At 46.0% G+C, this 20,281-nt stretch overlaps 1 protein-coding gene across 5 annotated transcripts in view; it reads right to left on the bottom strand.

Moving 5' to 3' along the window:
• Positions 1–20,281, bottom strand: part of cdh22 (cadherin 22) — a 736,258-nt gene that overhangs the window by 359,196 nt on the left and 356,781 nt on the right. For all 5 annotated transcript variants that reach the window (XM_078555429.1, XM_078555426.1, XM_078555424.1 and 2 more), the window contains exon 5: positions 10,578–10,765. In XM_078555429.1, the coding sequence (XP_078411555.1) occupies positions 10,578–10,765 (188 nt within the window). The remainder of the gene's footprint in view (positions 1–10,577; positions 10,766–20,281) is intronic.

Below are 20,281 nucleotides of genomic sequence, written 5' to 3'. Positions count from 1 at the left end.
GATGTGGACCATGCCTGTAGTGACGGTGAGGTGAGCAGGGCACATACAAGTGAGGAACCTGCACCAACTCATCCCTCAGACAACCATGCTGCACGTGCATTGTCCTGTTTTAGAGGTGCCTGCCATACACTAATTACCTCTCCTTTCTTTCATAGGCACTTCCAGAATGCACCCAAGGGCTTCCAGAAGCCAGGCCCTCAGCTACAGCCTCAATGACACCTACGATGAGGAACGAGAGGAGAGCACCATAGAAGACCTATCACAGCGCTCACTCACACCCTCCACCAGTACAGAGGCACACACCTTGGTGATACCTAGTTCTAGAGCAGCTTCAGGTCACAATCTGGTGAGCACAGCACACCATCTGGTCCACAGCAGGTGAAGGCAGAAACATCAGAGGTCAGTGGCACTTGGAGGACTGCTGGAGGCCACGATTCTGCTGAGGCGCCGTCAGGTGGTGAGCCTCCAGACTCGGTCCTAAATCAGTCGGTGGAGCTGCAGCAACAATCACAGGAACATCAGGAAAGGATGTCAGCCACATTCCTCAGATTCAATGGACAGTGGAGGAGTCCATCCACATTCAGTCTGACGTGATAGCGCTGGCATGCCAACCCACCAAGGCCAACACTGGTAGGATCTTGGCTCTGGACATTGTTCTTGCACTGCTGCAGGAGCAGAACTCCATCGCTGTAGCCACTGGTGGCATCCATGAGTGGTTCCACGAGAAGCAGCAGGGCACTTAGATCACACTCCAGCTGCCCCTTCTCCTCATGGAGTCAGCCAGGGGCCTTTGGGCACCTACAGGGAGGAGGAGAAGCAGCTGAATACCCCGGGGCCACCCAGGTGATTCCGAGACTGTCTGGCCGACCCCAATCCCGTCTTCCTGTGGCCCTATTGCCTCCAGCTCCACAGGCCGAGGAGGGTGCACATGCTCCACATCAGGACACCTAAAGTAGGCCATGGCCCTCCAGGTCTCGGCCCTCCAGAGGATGCCCACCAAGCCCATCACAGACAACATGGTGTAGCATTCAGCAGGTTGCCTCCACCTCCGTTGTGGATGTTCCGGGAGCACCAAGATGTAGTGATAGGATTAGGAAAGTTAAAAAGATTTAGGAGCACACTGGTGGCACAGCAGTCCACAGCATGTATACAATGATCATAAATATATATTGAATCACACCTATTTCACATCTCCTCCCATGTATGCCTTCTTTTTATGATGAGCTGTGTTGTGGTCAATCAGGTGCGAGACCATGGTCCATCCCCCCCATCTATCGTAGATGTCGCTATCATGGGTCTCTTGTCTATACAGTGTGCTTCTAGATCATTCTCGACATCAGTGATGCCTCGAGCTTAATGTTAAGTGTGCTTGTGGAACAAACCTTGTTCACGTGCTTTGCAGGGTGTTACGACTGCAATGGGAAGAGTGCGCAAATGATATAATCACACTACTCTGCAGGTCACACCATTAATTTAAAAGCTTAATTTTCTCACCAAAATAGCCAATCATCTATTTCACCTATTGGTTCCCAGAATAACAGAGTCTGCAACCAGGCTTCTTTTAATAAATTAGAATGATTGTCTATTATAAAACAAAAATTATTTTTAACAAGTTGCAAGTACTAGTTAACACACAATTGTAATCAGGAAGTATAACTATATAGCTCTTCCTAAAGCACACACACACACAAACAAAGGACAAACAGGTCGGGTCTCTCTGCAGAGATGGGCTTTAGAGGATGGGTGTGATAAAATAAAGGATTAAGTTCACAGGATCTCGGCTCTTTCGATCTGGAGTTCCCCGCGTAAAGAGAGGCACTGGCCCTGGTGGATGTTGGGAAGTTCTCACTGACTGGTCTCAACTTTGCAGTTCCAAGTGCAGACTGGTTCCCCGATGAGGGTTCTCTGGCTACAAATTGATAGCCACACACAATTGCAGGCAAAGTAGAGAAAGAGAAAGAGCCACTTAAGGTAGCCTTCCTTCCTCAGCTTGGTCCCCAATAAGACTGCCCTCAAAACCAGCAGTTAATCTTAAGTTAACCACAATTTAAGATGTTTTTCTCTTCCCAAATGATTTCGAGCAAGTTACCAACCTTTGCCTTTTCAGTTTTTTCCCCATCAATTAAAGTGATTGCTGTTCAAAACGAGCAACAAGATCTTCCTCAAGTACTGTAAAGGTCAGATGATTTATTGGAAGAGGCCTGCTTGTTAACAGATCCCAGATGAACTTATGACCTTATTTTTAAAAAAAATCCCAGGTTAGCATTCAAATGTCCAGATAATGCCATGCCCTTCCATTTTGTAAAAGAAAAATTCAGTCTTGAGAGATATGATTCTATCAAGGGTCATGTCATATTTATTCTTGGCTGTGTAAGGCTTTCTCATCTGCATTCTTGAAAATTGAAGGTACAGTGTACAAGGAGAGTTTTGTTTATGCATGGAGAAGGGTCATATATTGTGCAACTCCATGTGCTCTCTGTCTTCCGGCAGGGTTTTCATGCTATGAGCCCATACTCAGAGCTCGTGTGCATTGCTGTCTACCAACCGTGTTTCTGACTTTCTGAGTGTACATCTGCTAGACTCACCAATAAGTCTATTGAGGGAACCTTGTCGCCACAAGGTGCTGAAGCTCAGCCACTCTCAGCCACATTATTGCCCTGGTGTATGAACCTACAACCTTGCACATTTCTCAACCTGTAAACGTCTGGATTTAACACACAAGGCTATTGTCACATCGTTGGGAAGCAGTGCTGTGCATCCCATCACCTAAACACTCGCCGAGACGATAGACGCTAATTGCAAATGGTGATGTTTGGTGGTCATTAGAACCTTTGAGCATGCTCTGGAAGTGCACATCGTGGCTTTAAACAATGTTGAGGGGAGCAATGAGATAGGAGCGAAGGGGGAGGCATTGGCGTAGTATATTGCTGCTGCAATAGCAATCCAGAGACCCAGAGTAATGCACTGGGGATCCAGGTATGAATCCCACCACGGCAGATGGCGAAATTTGAATTCAGTAAAAATCTGGAATTAAAAGTCTAATGATGACTATGAAACCATTGTCGATTTTCGTAAAAATCCACCTGGTTCACTAATGCCCTTTAGGGAAGGAAATCTGCTGTCCTTACCTGGTCTGGCCTACATGTGACTCCAGACACACAGCGATGTGGTTGACTCTTAACTTCTCTCTGAACTCAGTCCTGTTGACCCTGCAAAGTCTTCCTTACTAACATCTGGGGGTTAGTGCCAAAATTGGGTGAGTTGCCTCACAGACTAGTCAAGCAACAGCCTGACATAGTCATCCTCATGGAATCGTACATTACGGGTAATGTCCCAGATACCACCATCACCATGCCTGGGTATGTCCTGTCCTACTGGCAGGACAGACCCAGCAGAGGTGGCGGCACTGTGGTAAACAGTTGGGCGGGAGTTGCCCTGGGAGTCCTCAACATCGACCCCAGACCCCATGAAGTCTCGTGGCATCAGGTCAAACATGGGCAAGGAAACCTCTTGCTGACTACCACGTACGGCACCCGCCCCCTCAGCTGACGCATCAGTGCTCCTCCATGTTGAACACTACTTAGAGGGAACACTGAGGGTAGCAAGGGCACAGAATGTACTCTGGGTGCGGGACTTCAACGTCCTCAGCAAGAGTGGTCCGGTAGCACCGCTTCTGACTGATATGAGTCTTTAATGACATAGCTGCTAGACTGGGTCTGAGGCAGGTGGTGAGGGAGCCAACAAGAGGGAAAAACATACGTGACCTCATCCTCACCAAACTGCTGCTGCAGATACATCTGTCTATGACAGTACAGTATTAGTGGGAGTGACCACTGCACAGTCCTTGTGGGGACAAAGTCCCATCTTCACATCGAGAATATCCTCCAAAGTGTTGTGTGGCACTACCACTGTGCTAAATGGGATAGATTTTGAACAGATCTAGCAATTCAAGATTGGGCAACCAAGAGGCATTTTGGGCCATCAGAAGCAGCAGATTTGTACTCGGCCGCAATCCGTAACCTCATGGCCAGGCATATCCCCCATTCTACCATCATCACAAAGCCAGGGGATCAACCCTGGTTCAATGAAGAGTGCAGGAGGGCATGCCAGGAGCAGCACCAGGCATACCTAAAAATGAGGTCTCAACCCGGTGAAGCTGCAACATAGGACAACTTACATGGCAAACAGCAAAAGCAGCAAATAATAGACAGAGCTAAGTGATTCCACAACCAACGGATCCGATCTAAGATCTGCAATCCTGCCACATCCAGTCATGAATGGTGGTGGATAACTAAACAACTCACTGGAGCAGGAGGTTCCATAAATATCCCCATCCTCAATGATGGGGGAGCACAGCACATCAGCACAAAAGACAAGGCTGAAACATTCGCAACAGTCTTCAGCTAAAAGTACTGAGTGGATGATTCGTCTCAGCCTCCTCCGGAGGTTCCCAGCATCACAGATGCCAGTCTTCAGCCAATTTAATTCACTCCACGTCATATCAAGAAATGGCTGAAGGCACTGGATATGGAAAAGGCTATGGGCCCTGACAATATTTCGGCAATAGTACTGAAGACTTGTGCTACAGAATTTGTCAAGCCCCTAGCCAAGTTGTTCCAGTACAGCTCCAACACTAGCATCTATCCGGCAATGTGGAAATTTGCCCAGGTATGTCCTGTACACAAAAAGCAGGACAAATCAAGCCTGACCAATTACTGCCTCATCAGTCTACTCTCGATCATCAGTAAAGTGATGGAAGGTTCAATCAACAGTGCTATTAAGTGGCATTTGCTTAGCAATAATCTATTCAGTGACGCTCAGTTTGGGTTCCTCCAGGGCCACTCAGCTCCTGACCTCGTTACAGCCTTGGTTAAAACATGGACAAAAGAGCTGAACTCCAGTAGTGAGGTGAGAGTGACTGCCCTTGACATCAAGGCAGCATTTGACTGAGTGTGGCATCAAGGAGCCCGAGCAAAACTGGAGTCAATGGGAATCAGGGGGGAAACTCTCCACTGGCTGGAGTTATACCTAGCACAAAGGAAGATGGATGTGGTTGTTGGAGGTCAGTCATCTCAGCTACAGGACATCACTGCAGGAGTTCCTCAGGGTAGTGTCCTAGGCCCAACTATCTTTAGCTGTTTCATCAATGACCTTCCTTCCATCATAAGGTCAGAAGTGGGGAGGTTTGCTGATGATTGCACAATGTTCAGCACCATTCGCGACTCCTCAGATACTGAAGCAGTCCATGTCCAAATGCAGCAACACCCGGACAATTTCCAGGCTTGGGCTGACAAGTGGCAAGTAACATTCATGCCACACAAGTGCCAGGCAATGACCATCTCCAACAAGATAGAATCTAACCATTGTCCCTTGATGTTCAATGGCATTACCATTGGTGAATCCCCCACTATCAACATCCTGGGCGTTTCCATGGACCAGAACCTGAACTGGACTAGCCATATAAATACTATAGCTATGAGAGCAGGTCAGAGGCTAGGAATCCTCTGGCGAGTAGCTCACTTCCTGATTCCCCTAAGCATATCCACCATCTACAAGATACAAATCAGGAGTGTGATGGAATATTCTCTGCTTGCCTGGATGAGTGCAGTTCCAACAACACTCAAGAAACTTGACACCATCCAGGATAAAGCAGCCTGCTTGATTGGCACCACATCCACAAACATTCACTCCCTCCACCACCGAAGCACAGTGGCAGCAGTGTGTACCATCTACAGGATGCACTGCAGGAACTCATTGAGGCTCCTTAGACAGCACCTTCCAAACCCACGACCACTGCCATCTAGGAGGACAAGGGCAGCAGACACTTGGGAACAGCACCCCCTGGAAGTTCCCTTTCAAGTCACTCACCATCCTGACTTGGAAATATATCACCGTTCCTTCACTGTCGCTGAGTCAAAATCCCTGGAACTCTGTCCCTAACAGCACTGTGGATGTACCTACACCACATAGACTGCCCAGTTCAAGAAGGCAGCTCATCATCACCTTCTCAAGGGCAATTAGGATTGGGCAATCAATGAATTGGTCTAGGAAGCAATGCCCACATCGAACAAATGAATAACAAAAAAAATGTACCGAAGCTGAGGTCTGCTCTTTATTAGCAACAACTCATGACCTTGAAGGCTTCGTGGTGTCCGAGAATTTTGTAGCTCACAAGGACCATGAGGGCACAATGTGTGTCTTAAGAGAAGGCGTTTTAATGACTGGCACTCTGGTTGTTGAAGGTCATCATCCTCAGATGGTCCACATGCATAGTAAGGTGAGGATAAAAGCAGGCCAACATCCCTAACTGAGAATGCTGGGTGTTAATGCGATAGAGAAGAAGGTGACACAGAGGAATGGGCTATCTCTGAATAGATGCACACCTGCGGAATGTCCTCAGTTTCACCATTGAGGTTACACAGACTGCCTGTTGTCCCATTGCTGGAGATGAATCTCCTTGAGGGGCTGTATCAGATTTAAGGCATACAGCTACGAGACACTGGGGATAGTGGAACAGCCCCTGGCTCTTGTAGGCTGTCGTTATGACTGGAATGCTGGAGAGATATTTGAAGAGACGGCACCTTCTGACGTCTGATGCCTGGACTCCCTCCTCCAGTTAGCACTTCAGCTCAGCAAGGACATATACTCCCGTGGCTTCATCATCCTTCAAAGGATCAGGACAATGTGAGCTTCATGTGTAACTATTCACTCTCATATTGAAGTGCACGGTTGAAATGAGAGGAGTAGCTACGCTGGTGTTCATGTTGGCCCATGATGGAGGGCACTTATCCAAGAGGGTACACACTGCAACTTGCCATCCTCCTTGTGGAATCTGGTGGCAATAAGGGCCTCATGTGTACGCCTGCCTCACTTGGCCCATGCTATGGCCTCTTCCTCTCCATCCTCAGCTCCCTCCAACTCAACGCCTTCATCCCCTTCGATGTCCTCCTCATCGGAGGAGATGTGCAGCTCCTCTGTGTCGGCACCAGGGAGGTGCAATATATGCTGACCTAGCCAGTGACACCTACATCCCATCAATGAATTTTTAAAAAGGTTGTGCAGCATGCCACAAGCCACAATGATCTGTGAGACCCTCTGGGGAGTGTACTGGAGTGCTCTGCCAGATCTATCCAGGCATTGGAATTGCATCTTTAAGATGCCTATGATGCGTTCCACCAATGTTCAACCAGCGGCATGAGCCTCATTGTACCTTCTCTCAGCAGGAGTATGAGGCCATCACACAGGCATCATCGGCCATGTCTTTTGTGGGTACCCCTTGTCACCGAAGAGCTAGCCCTGAATCCTGTGTGGTCCCTTGAAGATGTCCGGGATCTGTGATCTACTCAAGATGTATGACTCGTGGACACCTCCTGGGTATCTGGAGAAAACCTGCATGATAAGTTTCTTATGGTCACAGACCAGCTTTCAGCTGTACATTGAGCGAGTGGTAGCCTTTCCTGTTGATGTATTGGAGTGCCTGTTACCAGGGGGCTTTTATAGCTATACGAGAGCAGTCAGTGATACCCTGAACCTGTGGGAATCCGGAAATCTCTGCAAAGCCCAGTGCTCTGGCTTGCTTGATCTCTGTCGAAGTTGATGGAAATGTGGGCCTTGGCAAAAAGGGAGTCTATGACCTCATTATACATTTATGAGAGATTCCTCAGAGGTCCCCAATGAAGCCTTGGAAGGAGCCACTGGTGTAGAAGTTCAGAGCGGCAGTTACTTTCAGAGCCACTGGCAATGGATGTCCTCCCAATCCCAGTGGTGTCAAGTCCTACAGAATGTGACAAATGTGAGTCACCAGATCCCTGGACATGCGGAGGCATCAGCAACACTGGTTCTTGCTCATCTGCAGATAAGACATCTTCTGTACAAAACTTCTGTACACCCTCAGTCTTTGAGCACCTATGCACAACGTTTCTGTGAGCCTCATCCTCTGCATCTGGAGGGGGTCCTGCTGGCCCTTGGGTCCTCTTTGTACCAATGGCTCATCAGTGAATGTGGGTTCAAGGGCTTTGCTCCCATGTTGCAATTACTCGCCCCTGAAATGATGGCCAGCATAGGATGCGTTTCAATCCTCATTCACTGGACTCTAATACCGCACTCTTTGGAATAAACATGAGGATAAATGTTTGGTCAGGAAATGAGATTATTTGAGGGGGGCCTGAGGCTTCTCTTCTGTGAACCATCCAGTGCCACAATTCTAACATGTTCCTGAAGCTTGTCCAGTTGCTTTGCCGTTTGTTATTGCACTGGGTAATTTGCACATTGCGAACAAGTTTGAAGCACTGAGATCTATAGTGCCACTTTGTGGGATTAGTCTTGCAAGAATGCGCACCATTACTTCACTTTCCTGATTCCCTGCATTGTCATTGAAAGGCTCTGAACATGTCTCAGCTGTGACTCATTCTCATTTGGGAATGTACAGTTCAGTTGGGTGCCCCTTTGATCGCTCCCCCCAACCCCTCCAGTGCTTGCAGCTGCCCTCCAATCCGCCCTCAAAGCCTTCATCGGCACAGTTTCTCCTCATTTTAATTTTGTACTGAGCCTTCGCTGCAGGTTGGAAGATGGTGGTGCTGAGCTCCCACTGCCAGACCAGCTTGGACATTCCCTGTGTGAGTATGGAAACCGCTCCTATCACCCTGGAGGGGCTTAATGTTCATGTTTCCCTCTGTCCAAGATCTCTCAATCCTCCCCCCACATTCCTTGACCCCATCGTGTTTGTGGTGGATGGCCATTTGTGAGCCCCTGAACAATCTGATGTGGATGTGCCTCAGTCCCGTGTGGACCTCACTCTTCCCCATCTTGAGGACACTTGCAAAGTTACACATACAACCCCCACCCACCCTTGGATACCTCCACAATTCCTTTTCTCATCTGTAGGCTGCAGATGCCTCTCCTGACTGAGTATTCCATCTGTTGCCCAGTATGATGCCAGAAACCCCACGGACTGATGCGCACTGTTATGATAAAACCCTGCGCACTACATGCTGGGCATGACTGAGACTGGACTGCCATGCCCTCCCCGTCCCTGGACTGGGACAGGGATAGCCTTTGCAAGCTCAACATTGGAGCGCTTCCTCACTCAGCGCTCCTCCCATTCTGGCCCCAAGCGGCTTCGGTCATTCTGCAACATACTCTCTTCCCATCCTGGCGCTGAGAACTCTAACACCCCCACCCTCCCCCCAGTCATGTGTCTGAGTGCAACCTTCCCCACTCACACCCCGAGTACAGCCCTAGCCCTGCAGCCTCTTCCCCTATCCGAGGCCAGTTTCCACCCTTCCCCAGTGCAGCCCTAACCTTACAGTCTATTAAAAGCCACTCCTGCCATACAGCTGGCCTGGTAGATAGAGACTTGCCTGTGGTACCCTGTTGAAAGTGATATGATGCTGCCTGCGAAGTCTGGCAATGATTACCATGAGTGCTCTGCAAGGTAGGCAAACGAACCTCAAAGTCACGAGTGAAGTGCAGGCCGCCAGATGCACGCCATTTATATACCGTTGTGAAACATGGCGTTCGAACTGCATGCCAACGTGCCCTGATGATACAGTGTGGGGAGATGATTCTGGTGAGGAGTCCTTATAATGAGATGCAAATATATTGAAATTACATTTCTGACGTGCCACAGTGAGAAACATGGCCCGCTATTGATGGCTGCAGTGCACAATCACAAACTGGTTTTGTGACGCTGTAAAACCAATTTTCGGCCTTCTCAGGATATTTTCCACTCCTACCCGCAATGACGTCTGCCGTGAACGGAAATGGAAAATCCTGGCCAATATTTCAGTGAGCAACTGATCCATCTATGGGACTGGCTCCCTGGGGAGACCATGGAAGCAGATAGTGTTGATTCACTCAAATGCAAATTAGATATATTCCTTCCAGGGGAAAAAAAAGGATTTGGGGAGACCTGATGTAGTAAGTGTAGTGTGCTTGGGAGGAAAAAGGTGCCTGTAACCCTATGATTCCCAAAGCTCTTCACCACTGAGGTTTTCCCCTTGTCATGCCTAGGTCTGTTGTAGACTAATTGATAGAGATCGTTACTATGATTAGCCAACAACTACATGATTGCTGTATCATACACCACCAGGATGGTGGAAACTAATTGGACCATGACCTTTCTTGCCTGGTAACTCCAATATGTTCAGGTGTACATGTCCATCTTGCAGTTAGTTTTTTACTCTATACTGTTACACTGCAATTACCTGAGCAGTATGGTGTCTGGTTTGAATGTCATATCTTAATGCTGTATATAATGGAACCAGATCCTACCTACACTTAAAAAAATTATGTAGAGTTTTGTGTTTAAAATGAATATCATGTATTTATAACGCAAGCTCAGTTATTATTTCTAATTATCTAATTTTTAAAAATTATTGTGACCAAAGAAGGTTCTTGCCAGCTATCTTTGTGTGTTGAAACTACTATTAACTGAATCATTTCTAACCTGAAAAGCCAAAGGAAAATCTCAACAGGCATTTTGTGGCTCACTCTCTGGATGAAAGGAGCTCAATGTAGAATGGGAGCTGCCCTCAGGTTAGCAAGGAGCTCCACTGCTCTGGTTAGGTAGTTCTCACCTTTCTCAGGATGATAATCCCTTCCTGTGCCTCTGTGTCTGTGATGACGCTGAACCTATCAGAACCATCTTCCTCTTTCAGGGTGTAGGTCATCTCGGAGTTTTGGCCCAAGTCAACGTCCTCAGCCTTCACCCTTCCGACTGTTGTTCCAACAGCTGCTGACTCGGGCATACTCAGCTGGTATAGCTCTGTAAAAGAGGATAGAGCATTTCTAGCAATTCGCTTGTGGTTCCGCACTTTCACCCCCGCGCTTCCATTCACTCTTCACTGAAAGGCAGTTGGCTGGCCTGCTGTTTAACTTCTGCCAAAGCAAATCAACAACACCAGCTTGCAATAAAAAAACAGAAAATGCTGGAAACCACAAGGAGGGCAGGCAGCATCTGTGGAGAGAAAAACAGAAATAAACATTTCAGATCGGCACAGACCTAAAACATGAAATGTTTCTCACCCCACAGATGCCGCCTGACCCGCTTCTGTTCGCCAGCACATTTTATTTTTATTTCAGATTTCCAGCATCTACAGTATTTTGCTTTTAAACAACAACTTGGTTCAATATCCCATCTAACAGAGACTGTCTTCAATGGTAGGTCAATCTGTTACTGGGTGACAATATTCAGCTTCGGCTGTGAATTCAGTGAAACTGAATCCTGATTCTGTCAGGAAACAAACTAATAGGAAGGAGGTAATTTTGATAGCTCCTAAATGATACCACAAGCTTTGGTGAAAACACTTATACTTACTTACAGACTTCTTACTAGCTACTCCTTAGTGGGTAATTCCACTGCCTGGCACTGAACCAAATAAACCAGGCATTCACTGGCCTAATCCCAATCTGTAAATTTATTTCTCCAACCCAGGATGGCTGTAAACTCACTGCAGTTGGTTTCAGTGTCCCAGTGAAAAATAAATTGTCCAGATTTCCTGCTTCTGATCTGTGATAGAAGATGCATATTTATAGAGGTGAGGTGATAATGGTATCTGGCTCATCTGCATTGCCACCCAACATCTCGGGTCATACAGGAGGAACGGCCAATTGGATGAGGCTCAGGATGGTTGCCAGTAACAATGGAACCATATGCTAGCACCAACTGGAGCCTTCAGGACAGAAAGCTGGAAAATGATCTTTAGGCAGGGTTTCAGCTGATGATGTTCTGACACAGCTTCTGGGTATGTTGCCTCCTGGCTATTGGGAATTGTATCATTTTCCAAGTTATGAAATCAATATTAATTTACAGATGGCAAACAAAATATGGTCAACCAAGCCTCTGAAGAAACAAGATAGTTGGCTCCATTTTGTACCGGTGTATTGTGTGTTCAAATAATTTTTGAGGAGCTCAGTAGAAATTCAAAGATTCTAGTTTTATTACAAGGAACACCAGGAAATTTATTTTACTGAAAAGCACTCTCTGGAAAAGTCTACAACGACAAACACTCCAAGAGATTGGGGTTAGAACTTATACCTTTCGCACTTGGGAGGCTGGATTTTATAGCTGCAAATTGGCTGGGCCACACCTCCATGCAAACGCAAAATACGGCGCAATGATGTCCGTGCGCCAATACAATGTCACCACGCCAGTCTCAGATATTACAAGAGGCGAGCAGGTGCCGAGATCGGAAGCCCGCTTGCCATTGCGCAATTAACATTGAACAAGCTCCACTCGGACCACAGGTTTTCATCGCCCACTGCATTTTCCGGGCATCAGACATGAAAACGTTTGAGAGTGTTTTATGGCAGGTATGCTGGGGTGGCATTAGGACAGAAGAAACGACCTATCAGCAGGGCCATGGCTGTATGTAGCAGCAGATTCTGCTGATGAAGTTGGTGATGTCATTTATTGACTTTTTTGAGCCTTTCATAAGAAATGAAGACAGATTCAGGGAGCAGGGGGCCTTTAAATTTGTAGCTGCAACCGACATCCTGTTCGCGGCATAGCCCCTCTGCCGCACGATGTCCCAAGCTGGACTCCATGTTGGGTGTGGAGCCACCCCCCTGCCCCCACCCCCCCACCTCACCCTTGGGCCGCTAATTGGCCACCCTCCTAATGGGCGGCTGCTGATTGGCAGTCCGACGCTTGATTCAATAATCTGAGACGGAGGGGGCAGGAGTGAGCAGACCACTCATTTCCCATTCTGCCTTCCTCACCCTGCCGAGAAATGGAAAATTCAGCCCGGGCTGGGGTTAGGGGGGATGGTGAGGGGGAACAAATCGTGGAGGCTTCTCAAACACTGCTCAAATACTTTGTAGATAACTTTGAAGAAATGTAGCGAGTGTGATTTCTGAGAATTTTCAAAAAGCAATTGATCAAGTACTTTATGCAAGGGTGACACATGGAACCAAGGATGATGTGGTTATATGGAGAGAGAGAGAGAGAGAGAGAGAGAGAGGGTGGGAGGGCAGGAAGGGAAGGGCAGAGGTCCAAAAAAAGCTTCACTGAATGGAAAGATATGGCGACTGTTGTGCACAAAGGAGCTAATGTTGGGGCTGTTTTTATTCACGAGACGCGTAAAGGATCAGGATTAAAGATTTCAGGGATTTTGCATGAATTTAAGTGGAGGGGTGAGGTGACAAAATGTCTGGGTAATTGTGAAAAAGCCTTGGGACCATAGATCAAAAAGCTAGGAGCAATAAATACAAGGTAGTTACTACTGAATCTCGGAGGAGAATTGACTTTACTCAGACAATGGTTACCTGTTACCACAGAAAATGATTGAGGCAAATATATTAAGATTAGTAGGAAAGTTCAAGTTCAATATTAAGTTCAGTAGGAAACTAGATGAGTACAAGGAGAAAAGGGAATGGAAATTTATGCTGAAAGGCTGAGATAAAGTTGATGAAATGGAAGGAGTCCCATGCAGAGTATGAAAACTAGTGTAGATTTGTTAGGTCGTGTGTAATTCTGTGGCATCAGCATTATCAGGGTTGTTTATGAAATATTGTACTTGGACAGTGCCTGAAATGAACTTGACTAAGTGTGTAGAAATGGGATTTACACTGCGTGTAGAGAGATTCTCAGCACAAGTAGAAGTGGGGTTCACAGTGTGTACAGGAGTGGAATCAAAATGTGTGTATCAGAGTGGGGCTCACAGTGTGTGTATATGAGTAGCTTTCACAGTATATATATGGGAGTGGGGTTCACAATGTGTCTATCGGAGTGGGGTTCACAGTGTGTGTGTCGGAATGGGGTTCACATTGAGTATAGGACTGGGGTTCACAGTGTGTGTATTGGAGTGTGTTCATAGTGTGTGTATAGAAATGGGGTTCACAGTGTGTATAGAAGTGGGGGTTCACAGTGTGCATATAGGAGTGGGGTTCACAATGTATGTATAGCAGAGGAGTTCAGAGTGAGTATATTGCAGTGGGTTTCACGGTGTGTATATTGCAGTGGCATTCACAGTCTTTGTCAAGGAGTGGAGTTTACAGTGTGTGTATAGGAGTGAGGTGTACAGTGTGAGTATAGGAGTGGAGTTCACAGTGCGTTTATAGGAAAGGGATTCACAGTATGCTTATAGGAGTGGGGTTCACAGTGTGTGTATTAGAGTGGTATTCAAGGTGTTTGTATAGGGGTGGGATTCACAGGATGAGTGTAGGAGTGGAGTTCACAGTGTGAGTATAGGATTTGGATTTACAGTGTGTGTATGGGAGTGGGGTTCACAGTGTGTGTAGATTAATGGGGTTCACACTGTGTGTAGAGGAGTGGGGTTCACATTGAGAATAGGAGTGGGGTTTACTTTAAGTATAGGAGTGGGTTCACAGTGTGTGTATGGGAATGGGTTCACTGTGCTTATAGGAGTGATATTCACAATGTTTGTATAGGATTGGGGTTGACAGTGTGTGTTTAGGAGCGGGTTTCACAGTGTGTGTATAAGAGTGGGGTTCAGAGTGTGTGTATCCAAGTGGGGCTCACAGTGAGTATAGGTGTGGGGTCCACAATGTTTATATAGGAGTGGGGATCACATTGAGTAAAGAAGTGGGATTCACAATGTGTATATCAGAGTGGGGTTCAGAGTGTGTGTATGAGAGTAGGTTTCAGTGAGAGCAGGAGTAGGATTCACATTAGGAGTGGGGTTCAGACTGAGTAGAGGAGAGCGGATCACAGTCTGTGTACAGGAGTTGGGTTCACAGTGTGTGTGACTAAGAGTGGTGTTCACAGTGCGAGTATAGGAGTGGGGATCACAGTGTGTATATAGGACAGGGTGTCCCAGTGTGTGTACAGGAGTGAGGTTCTTAGTGTGTGCATAGGAATGTATTTCACGGCGTGAGTATATGATTGGTGATCACAGCGTGAGTGTAGGAGTGGTGTTCACAGTGCAGGTATCAGAGTGGGGTTCACATTGAGTTTATGTGTGGGGTTCACAGTGTGGTATAGGGGTGGTGTTTACAGTGTGTCTATAGGAGTATGCTCAACATTGAGTATGGTGATGGGGTTCACAGTGTGTGTATAGGAATGGGGTTCACCGTGTGGGTATAGGGGTGTGGTTCACTGTGTGGGTATAGGGGTGGTGACCATAGTGTATGAATAGGAGTGGGGTTCTGAGTGTGTGGGGATCGCAGTGTGTGTATAGGTGTGGGGTACACAGTGTGTGTATAGGTGTGGGGTACACAGTGTATGTATAGGTGTGGGGTACACAGTGTGTGTATAGGTGTGAGGTACACAGTGTATGTATAGGTGTGGGATACACAGTGTATGTATAGGTGTGGGGTACACAGTGTGTGTATAGGTGTTGAGTTCAGGGCATGTGTATATACGAGTATGGTTCACAGTGTGTGTATAAGAGAGCAGTTAACAATGCACGTATAGGAGTGGGGTTCACATTGAGTATCGGAGTGGCGTCACTGTGTGTGTATCAGAGTGGGGTTCCCAGTGTGTGTGTAGGAGTGGTGTTCACATTGTGTATAGGAGTAGGGTTCACAGTGTGTGTATAGGAGTGTGTTCAATGTGTGTGCATTTGATTGGGGTTCACATTGAGAATAGGAGTGATGTTCATTTTGAGTATAGGAGTGGGGTTGACAGTGCATGGATAGGAGTGGGGATCGCAGCATGAGTATAGGAGCGGGGCTCACAGTGTGAGAATAGGAGTGCGCTTAACATTGAGTATAGGGGTGGAGTTCACAGTTCATGTGTAGGGGTTGAGTTCACAGTGTACGTGTAGGAGTGGGGATCAGAGTTTGTGTATAAGTGTGTGTTTCACGGTGTGAGTATGGGAGTGGGGCTCATGGTGTGAGTACAGGAGTGCAGCTCACGGTGGTTGTATAGAGTGGTGACCACAGTGTTTGAATAGGGCATGGAGATCACAGTGTGTTTATAGGAGTGGGGTTCACATTGAGTATAGGAGCTGTTCTCAAAGTGTGCGTATTGGAGTGGGGTTCACAGTGTGTGTACAGGTGTGGTGTTCATAGTGTGTGTATGGAGTGGAGTTCATAGTGTTAGTTCATAAGAACATAAGAAATAGGAACAGGAGTAAACTATTCGGCCCCTTGAGCCTGCTGTGCCATTCAATAAGATCTTGGCTGATCTTCTTGTGTTTCGACTTCCACATTTCCATCTAACCCGATAACCTTTGATTCCCTTGCCTAACAAGAATCTATCTACCTCTGGCTTAAAAATATTCAGGGACCGCATTTCCACCACTTTCTGAGGCAGAGAATTCCAAAGTTGCACAACACTCTGAGAAAAAAAAACTCTCCTTATCTCTGTCCTAAAAGGGTGACCCCTAATTTTAAAACAATGCCCCTTAGTTCTGGACTCACCCACAAGAGGAAACATCCTTTCGACGTCCACCTTGTCAGGGCCGCTCAGGATCATGTATACTTCAATCAAATTACTCCTCACTCTTCTAAACTCCAGTGGAAACAAGCCCAGTTTGTCCAACCTTTCCTCATAAGACAACCCACTCATTCCAGGTATCAATCTAGTAAACCTCCTTTGAACCACCTCCAATGCATTTACATCCTTTCTTAAATAAGGAGACCAACACTGCACACAGTATTCAATCTCACCAATGCCCTGTATAACTGAAGCATAACATCCTTACTTTTATGTTCAATTCCTCTCATAATAAAGGATAGCATTCCATTAGCCTTCTTAATTACTTGCTGTCCCTGCATACTAACTTTTTGTGACTCATGTACTAGAACACCTAGATCCCTCTGCACCTCGGAATTCTCCAGCCATTCTCCATTTAAATAATACTCTGCTTTTTTGTTCTTCCTGCCAAAGTGAACAACATCACATTTTCCCACATTAAACTCCATTTGCCAGATCTTTACCACTCATTCAACCTATCTATGTCTATCTGCAACCTCCTCATGTCCTCTTCACAACATACTTTCCTACCTATCTTTGTGTCATCTGCAAATTTAGTTGCCATGTCTTCATTCCCCTCATCTAAGTCATTGATGTAAACCGTAAAAAGTTGAGACCCCAGCACAGTCCCCTGTGGGACTTCACTTGTCACATCCTGCCAATCCGAAAAAGGCCCACTGCTTTCTGCCAGCCAGCCAATCTTCTATCCATGCTAATATATTACCCCCTACACCATGCGCTTTATTTTCCATAATAACCTTTAATGTGGCACCTTATCAAATGCCTTCTGGAAATCCAAGTACAGTACGTGTACAGGTTCCCTTTTATCCACTGCGTATGTTACTCCTTCAAAACACTCCAATAAATTGGTTAAACATGATTTCCCTTTCACAAAGCCATGCTGACTCTTCCCAATTGCCTTGTGCTCTTCTAAGTGCTCAGCTATAACCTCCTTAATGATTGATTCTAACAATTTCCCCACGACAGACATTAAGTTAACTGGCCCATAGTTTCCTGTTTTCTGCCTCCCTCCCTTATTGAATAGAGGGGTCATATTTGTACTTTCCAGTCTGATGGTATCTTTCCGCAACCTAGCAAATTTTGAAAAATTAACACCAGGACATCGACGACCTCATTAGCCAACTCTTTTAAGACCCTAGGATGTAATCCATCGGGAACTGAAGACTTGCCAGCCTGCAGCTCCATCAATTTGCTCAGTACCATTTCCCTATTGATTTCTATTTCACCAAGTTCCTCTCTCCCTTTCACCTCCTGATATGCAGCTGTTACTGGAATGATTTTTGTACCCTCTATAGTAAACACAGAAGCAAAATATTTGTTCACTTCTTCCACCATTTCCTTTTTATCTACTATTAACTCCCCACTGTCACTCTCTAGAGGACCAACACTCACTTTACTTACTCTTTTCCTTCTTAAATACCAGTAGAAACTCTTGCTATCCGTTTTTACATTTCTAGCTACCATCCTCTCATAATCTAATTTCTCCTGATTAATCTTCTAGTCATTCTCTGTCGTTCTTTATATTTTGTTCAATCATCTGTCCTGCTCTTCATCTTTGCGGAGTTGTATGCTTTCCTTAAGTTTGATGCTTTCCTTAATTTCTTTAGTTAACCATGGATGGTGGGTCCCTCCCTTAGAATATTCTTCATAATAGGAATGTACTTATTCTGAATACTCTGAAATCTCCCCTTAAATGTTTGCCACTGTTTCTCTATTGATCTATCCTCTAGCCTAGTTTACCCATTCACTTCAGCTAGCTCAGCTTTCATCTCCACATGGTTGCCCTTATTTAAGTTTGAGATTCTAGTCTTCGGCCCACTCTTCTCCCTTTCAAGCTGGATGTAAAATTCAATCAAATTGTGGTGGCTGCGACCTAGGGGTGCCTTTATTCTGAGGCCATTAATTAATTCTGCCACATTACACAATACCAAGTCTAATATAACCTGCCTTCTGGTTGGTTCCAGAACATGCTGGTCTATGAAACTATCTTGAAAGAATTCTAAGAACTCCTCATCCAGGCTACTACTGCCAATCTTATTTTTCCAGTTTATGTGTAGATCAAAATCAGCAATGATTATTGCCATCCCTTTATCACAAGCACACAATATTTTCTCTTGAATACTTTGCCTTACACTGTGGCTACTGTTAGGGGGGTCTGTAGACACTCCCACTAATGAGTGGTCTTTGCTGCAGAGAACAGTGTCAATCCCCCTCACTATACTATCCCCTACTAACACTGAATTCCTTTTTGCTCCCCTTTTGTTTGTATAGGAGTTGACAGTGTGAGCATAGGAGTGAGGTTCACTGTGTGAGTATAGGAGTGAGGTTCAGTGTGAGTATAGGAGTAAGGTTCACAGTGTGTGTATAGGATTAGGGTTCACGTTGAGTATAGGAATGGGGTTCACAGTGTGTTTATAGGAGTTGGGATAACATTATGAGTATAGGAGTGGGGTTCACAGTGTGAGTATAGGAGTGGAGTTCACAGTGTGTGTATCGGAATGGGATTCACAGTGTATGTATAGGAGTGGGCTTCACAGTGTATGTATTGGAGTGGGATACACAGTGTGAAAACAGGAGTGGGGTCCACAGTATGAGTACAGAAATGGGGTCCACTGTGTGAGTATATGATTTGTATTCACAACATGTATATAGTAGTGGGGTTCACATTGCATATTGGAGTGGGGTTCGTATGAGTATAGGAGTGGGATTCACAGTGTGTGTATCAGAGTAGGTTTCCTAGTGTGTGTTTAGGTGACTGGTTCACAATGAGCATAGGAGTGGGGTTTATAGTGTGAATATAGGTGTGCAGTTCACAGTGCATGTATAGGAGTGAGATTCACAATGTGAGTATATAGGAGTGGGTTCCAAGTGCATGTATAGTAGTAGTGGGGTAAAGAATTGAGTATAAGAGTGGGGTTCACGGTTTGAGTATAGGAGTGGGGTTCATGGTGTGAGCATAGGAGAGGGGTTCACAGAGTGTGTATAGACGTGGAGTTGACAATGCGAGTATAGGAGTGAGGTTCACAATGTGAGTATGGGAGTGAGGTTCGGTGTGAGTAGAGGTGTGGGGTTTATAGTGTGTGTATAGGAGTGGCTTTACTGAGCATGTATATGAGTGGTTTTGCAGAAGGTGTATAGTAGTGGGGTAAAGACTTCAGTAAAGGATTGGGGTTCACAATGTGAGTATAGGAGTGGAGTTTACAGTGATGGGAATAAGAGTGGGGTTCACAGTGTCTGTATAGGAGTGCATTCACTGTGTGTGTACTGGAGTGGGGATCACACTGTGTGTTTAGGATTGGGGTTCACAGTTTGAGTATAGGAGTGGGGTTCACATCATGTGCATAGGAGTTGGGCTCATAATGTGAATATAGGAGTGGGGATCACATTGTGTGTACAGGAGATGGGTTCATAGTATGAGTATAGGAGTGGGGTTATAGTGTGTGCATTTGAGTGAGGTTCAGGATGTGAGTCTAGAAGTGGAGTTCACAGTGTATGTATAGGATTGGGGTTCACAGTGTGAGTATTTGAGTGGGGATCACATTGTGTGTACAGGGGTTGGGTTCATAGTATGAGTATAGGAGTGGATTTCACAGTGTGAGTGTAGGAGTGGAGTTCACAGTGTGTGTTTAGGAGTGGGATTATGGTGTGAGTATAGGAATGGGGTTTGCAGTGTGTACAGGAGTGGGATTCACAGTGTTTGTATACAAGTGGGGCTCACAGTGTGTGGATAGGCGTGGAGTTGACAGTGCGAGCATCAGAGTGAGGTTCACAGTGTGAGTATGGGAGTGAGGTTCAGTGTGTGTATAGATGTGTGGTTTATAATGTGTGTATAGGAGTGGTTTCACTGAGTATGTATATGAGTGGTTTTGCAGGAGGTGT

The sequence above is a fragment of the Cetorhinus maximus genome, chromosome 13 (assembly GCF_964194155.1).
Source record: "Cetorhinus maximus chromosome 13, sCetMax3.hap1.1, whole genome shotgun sequence".
NCBI lineage: Eukaryota > Metazoa > Chordata > Chondrichthyes > Lamniformes > Cetorhinidae > Cetorhinus > Cetorhinus maximus.
This window is presented reverse-complemented; position numbering and strand designations above follow the sequence as displayed.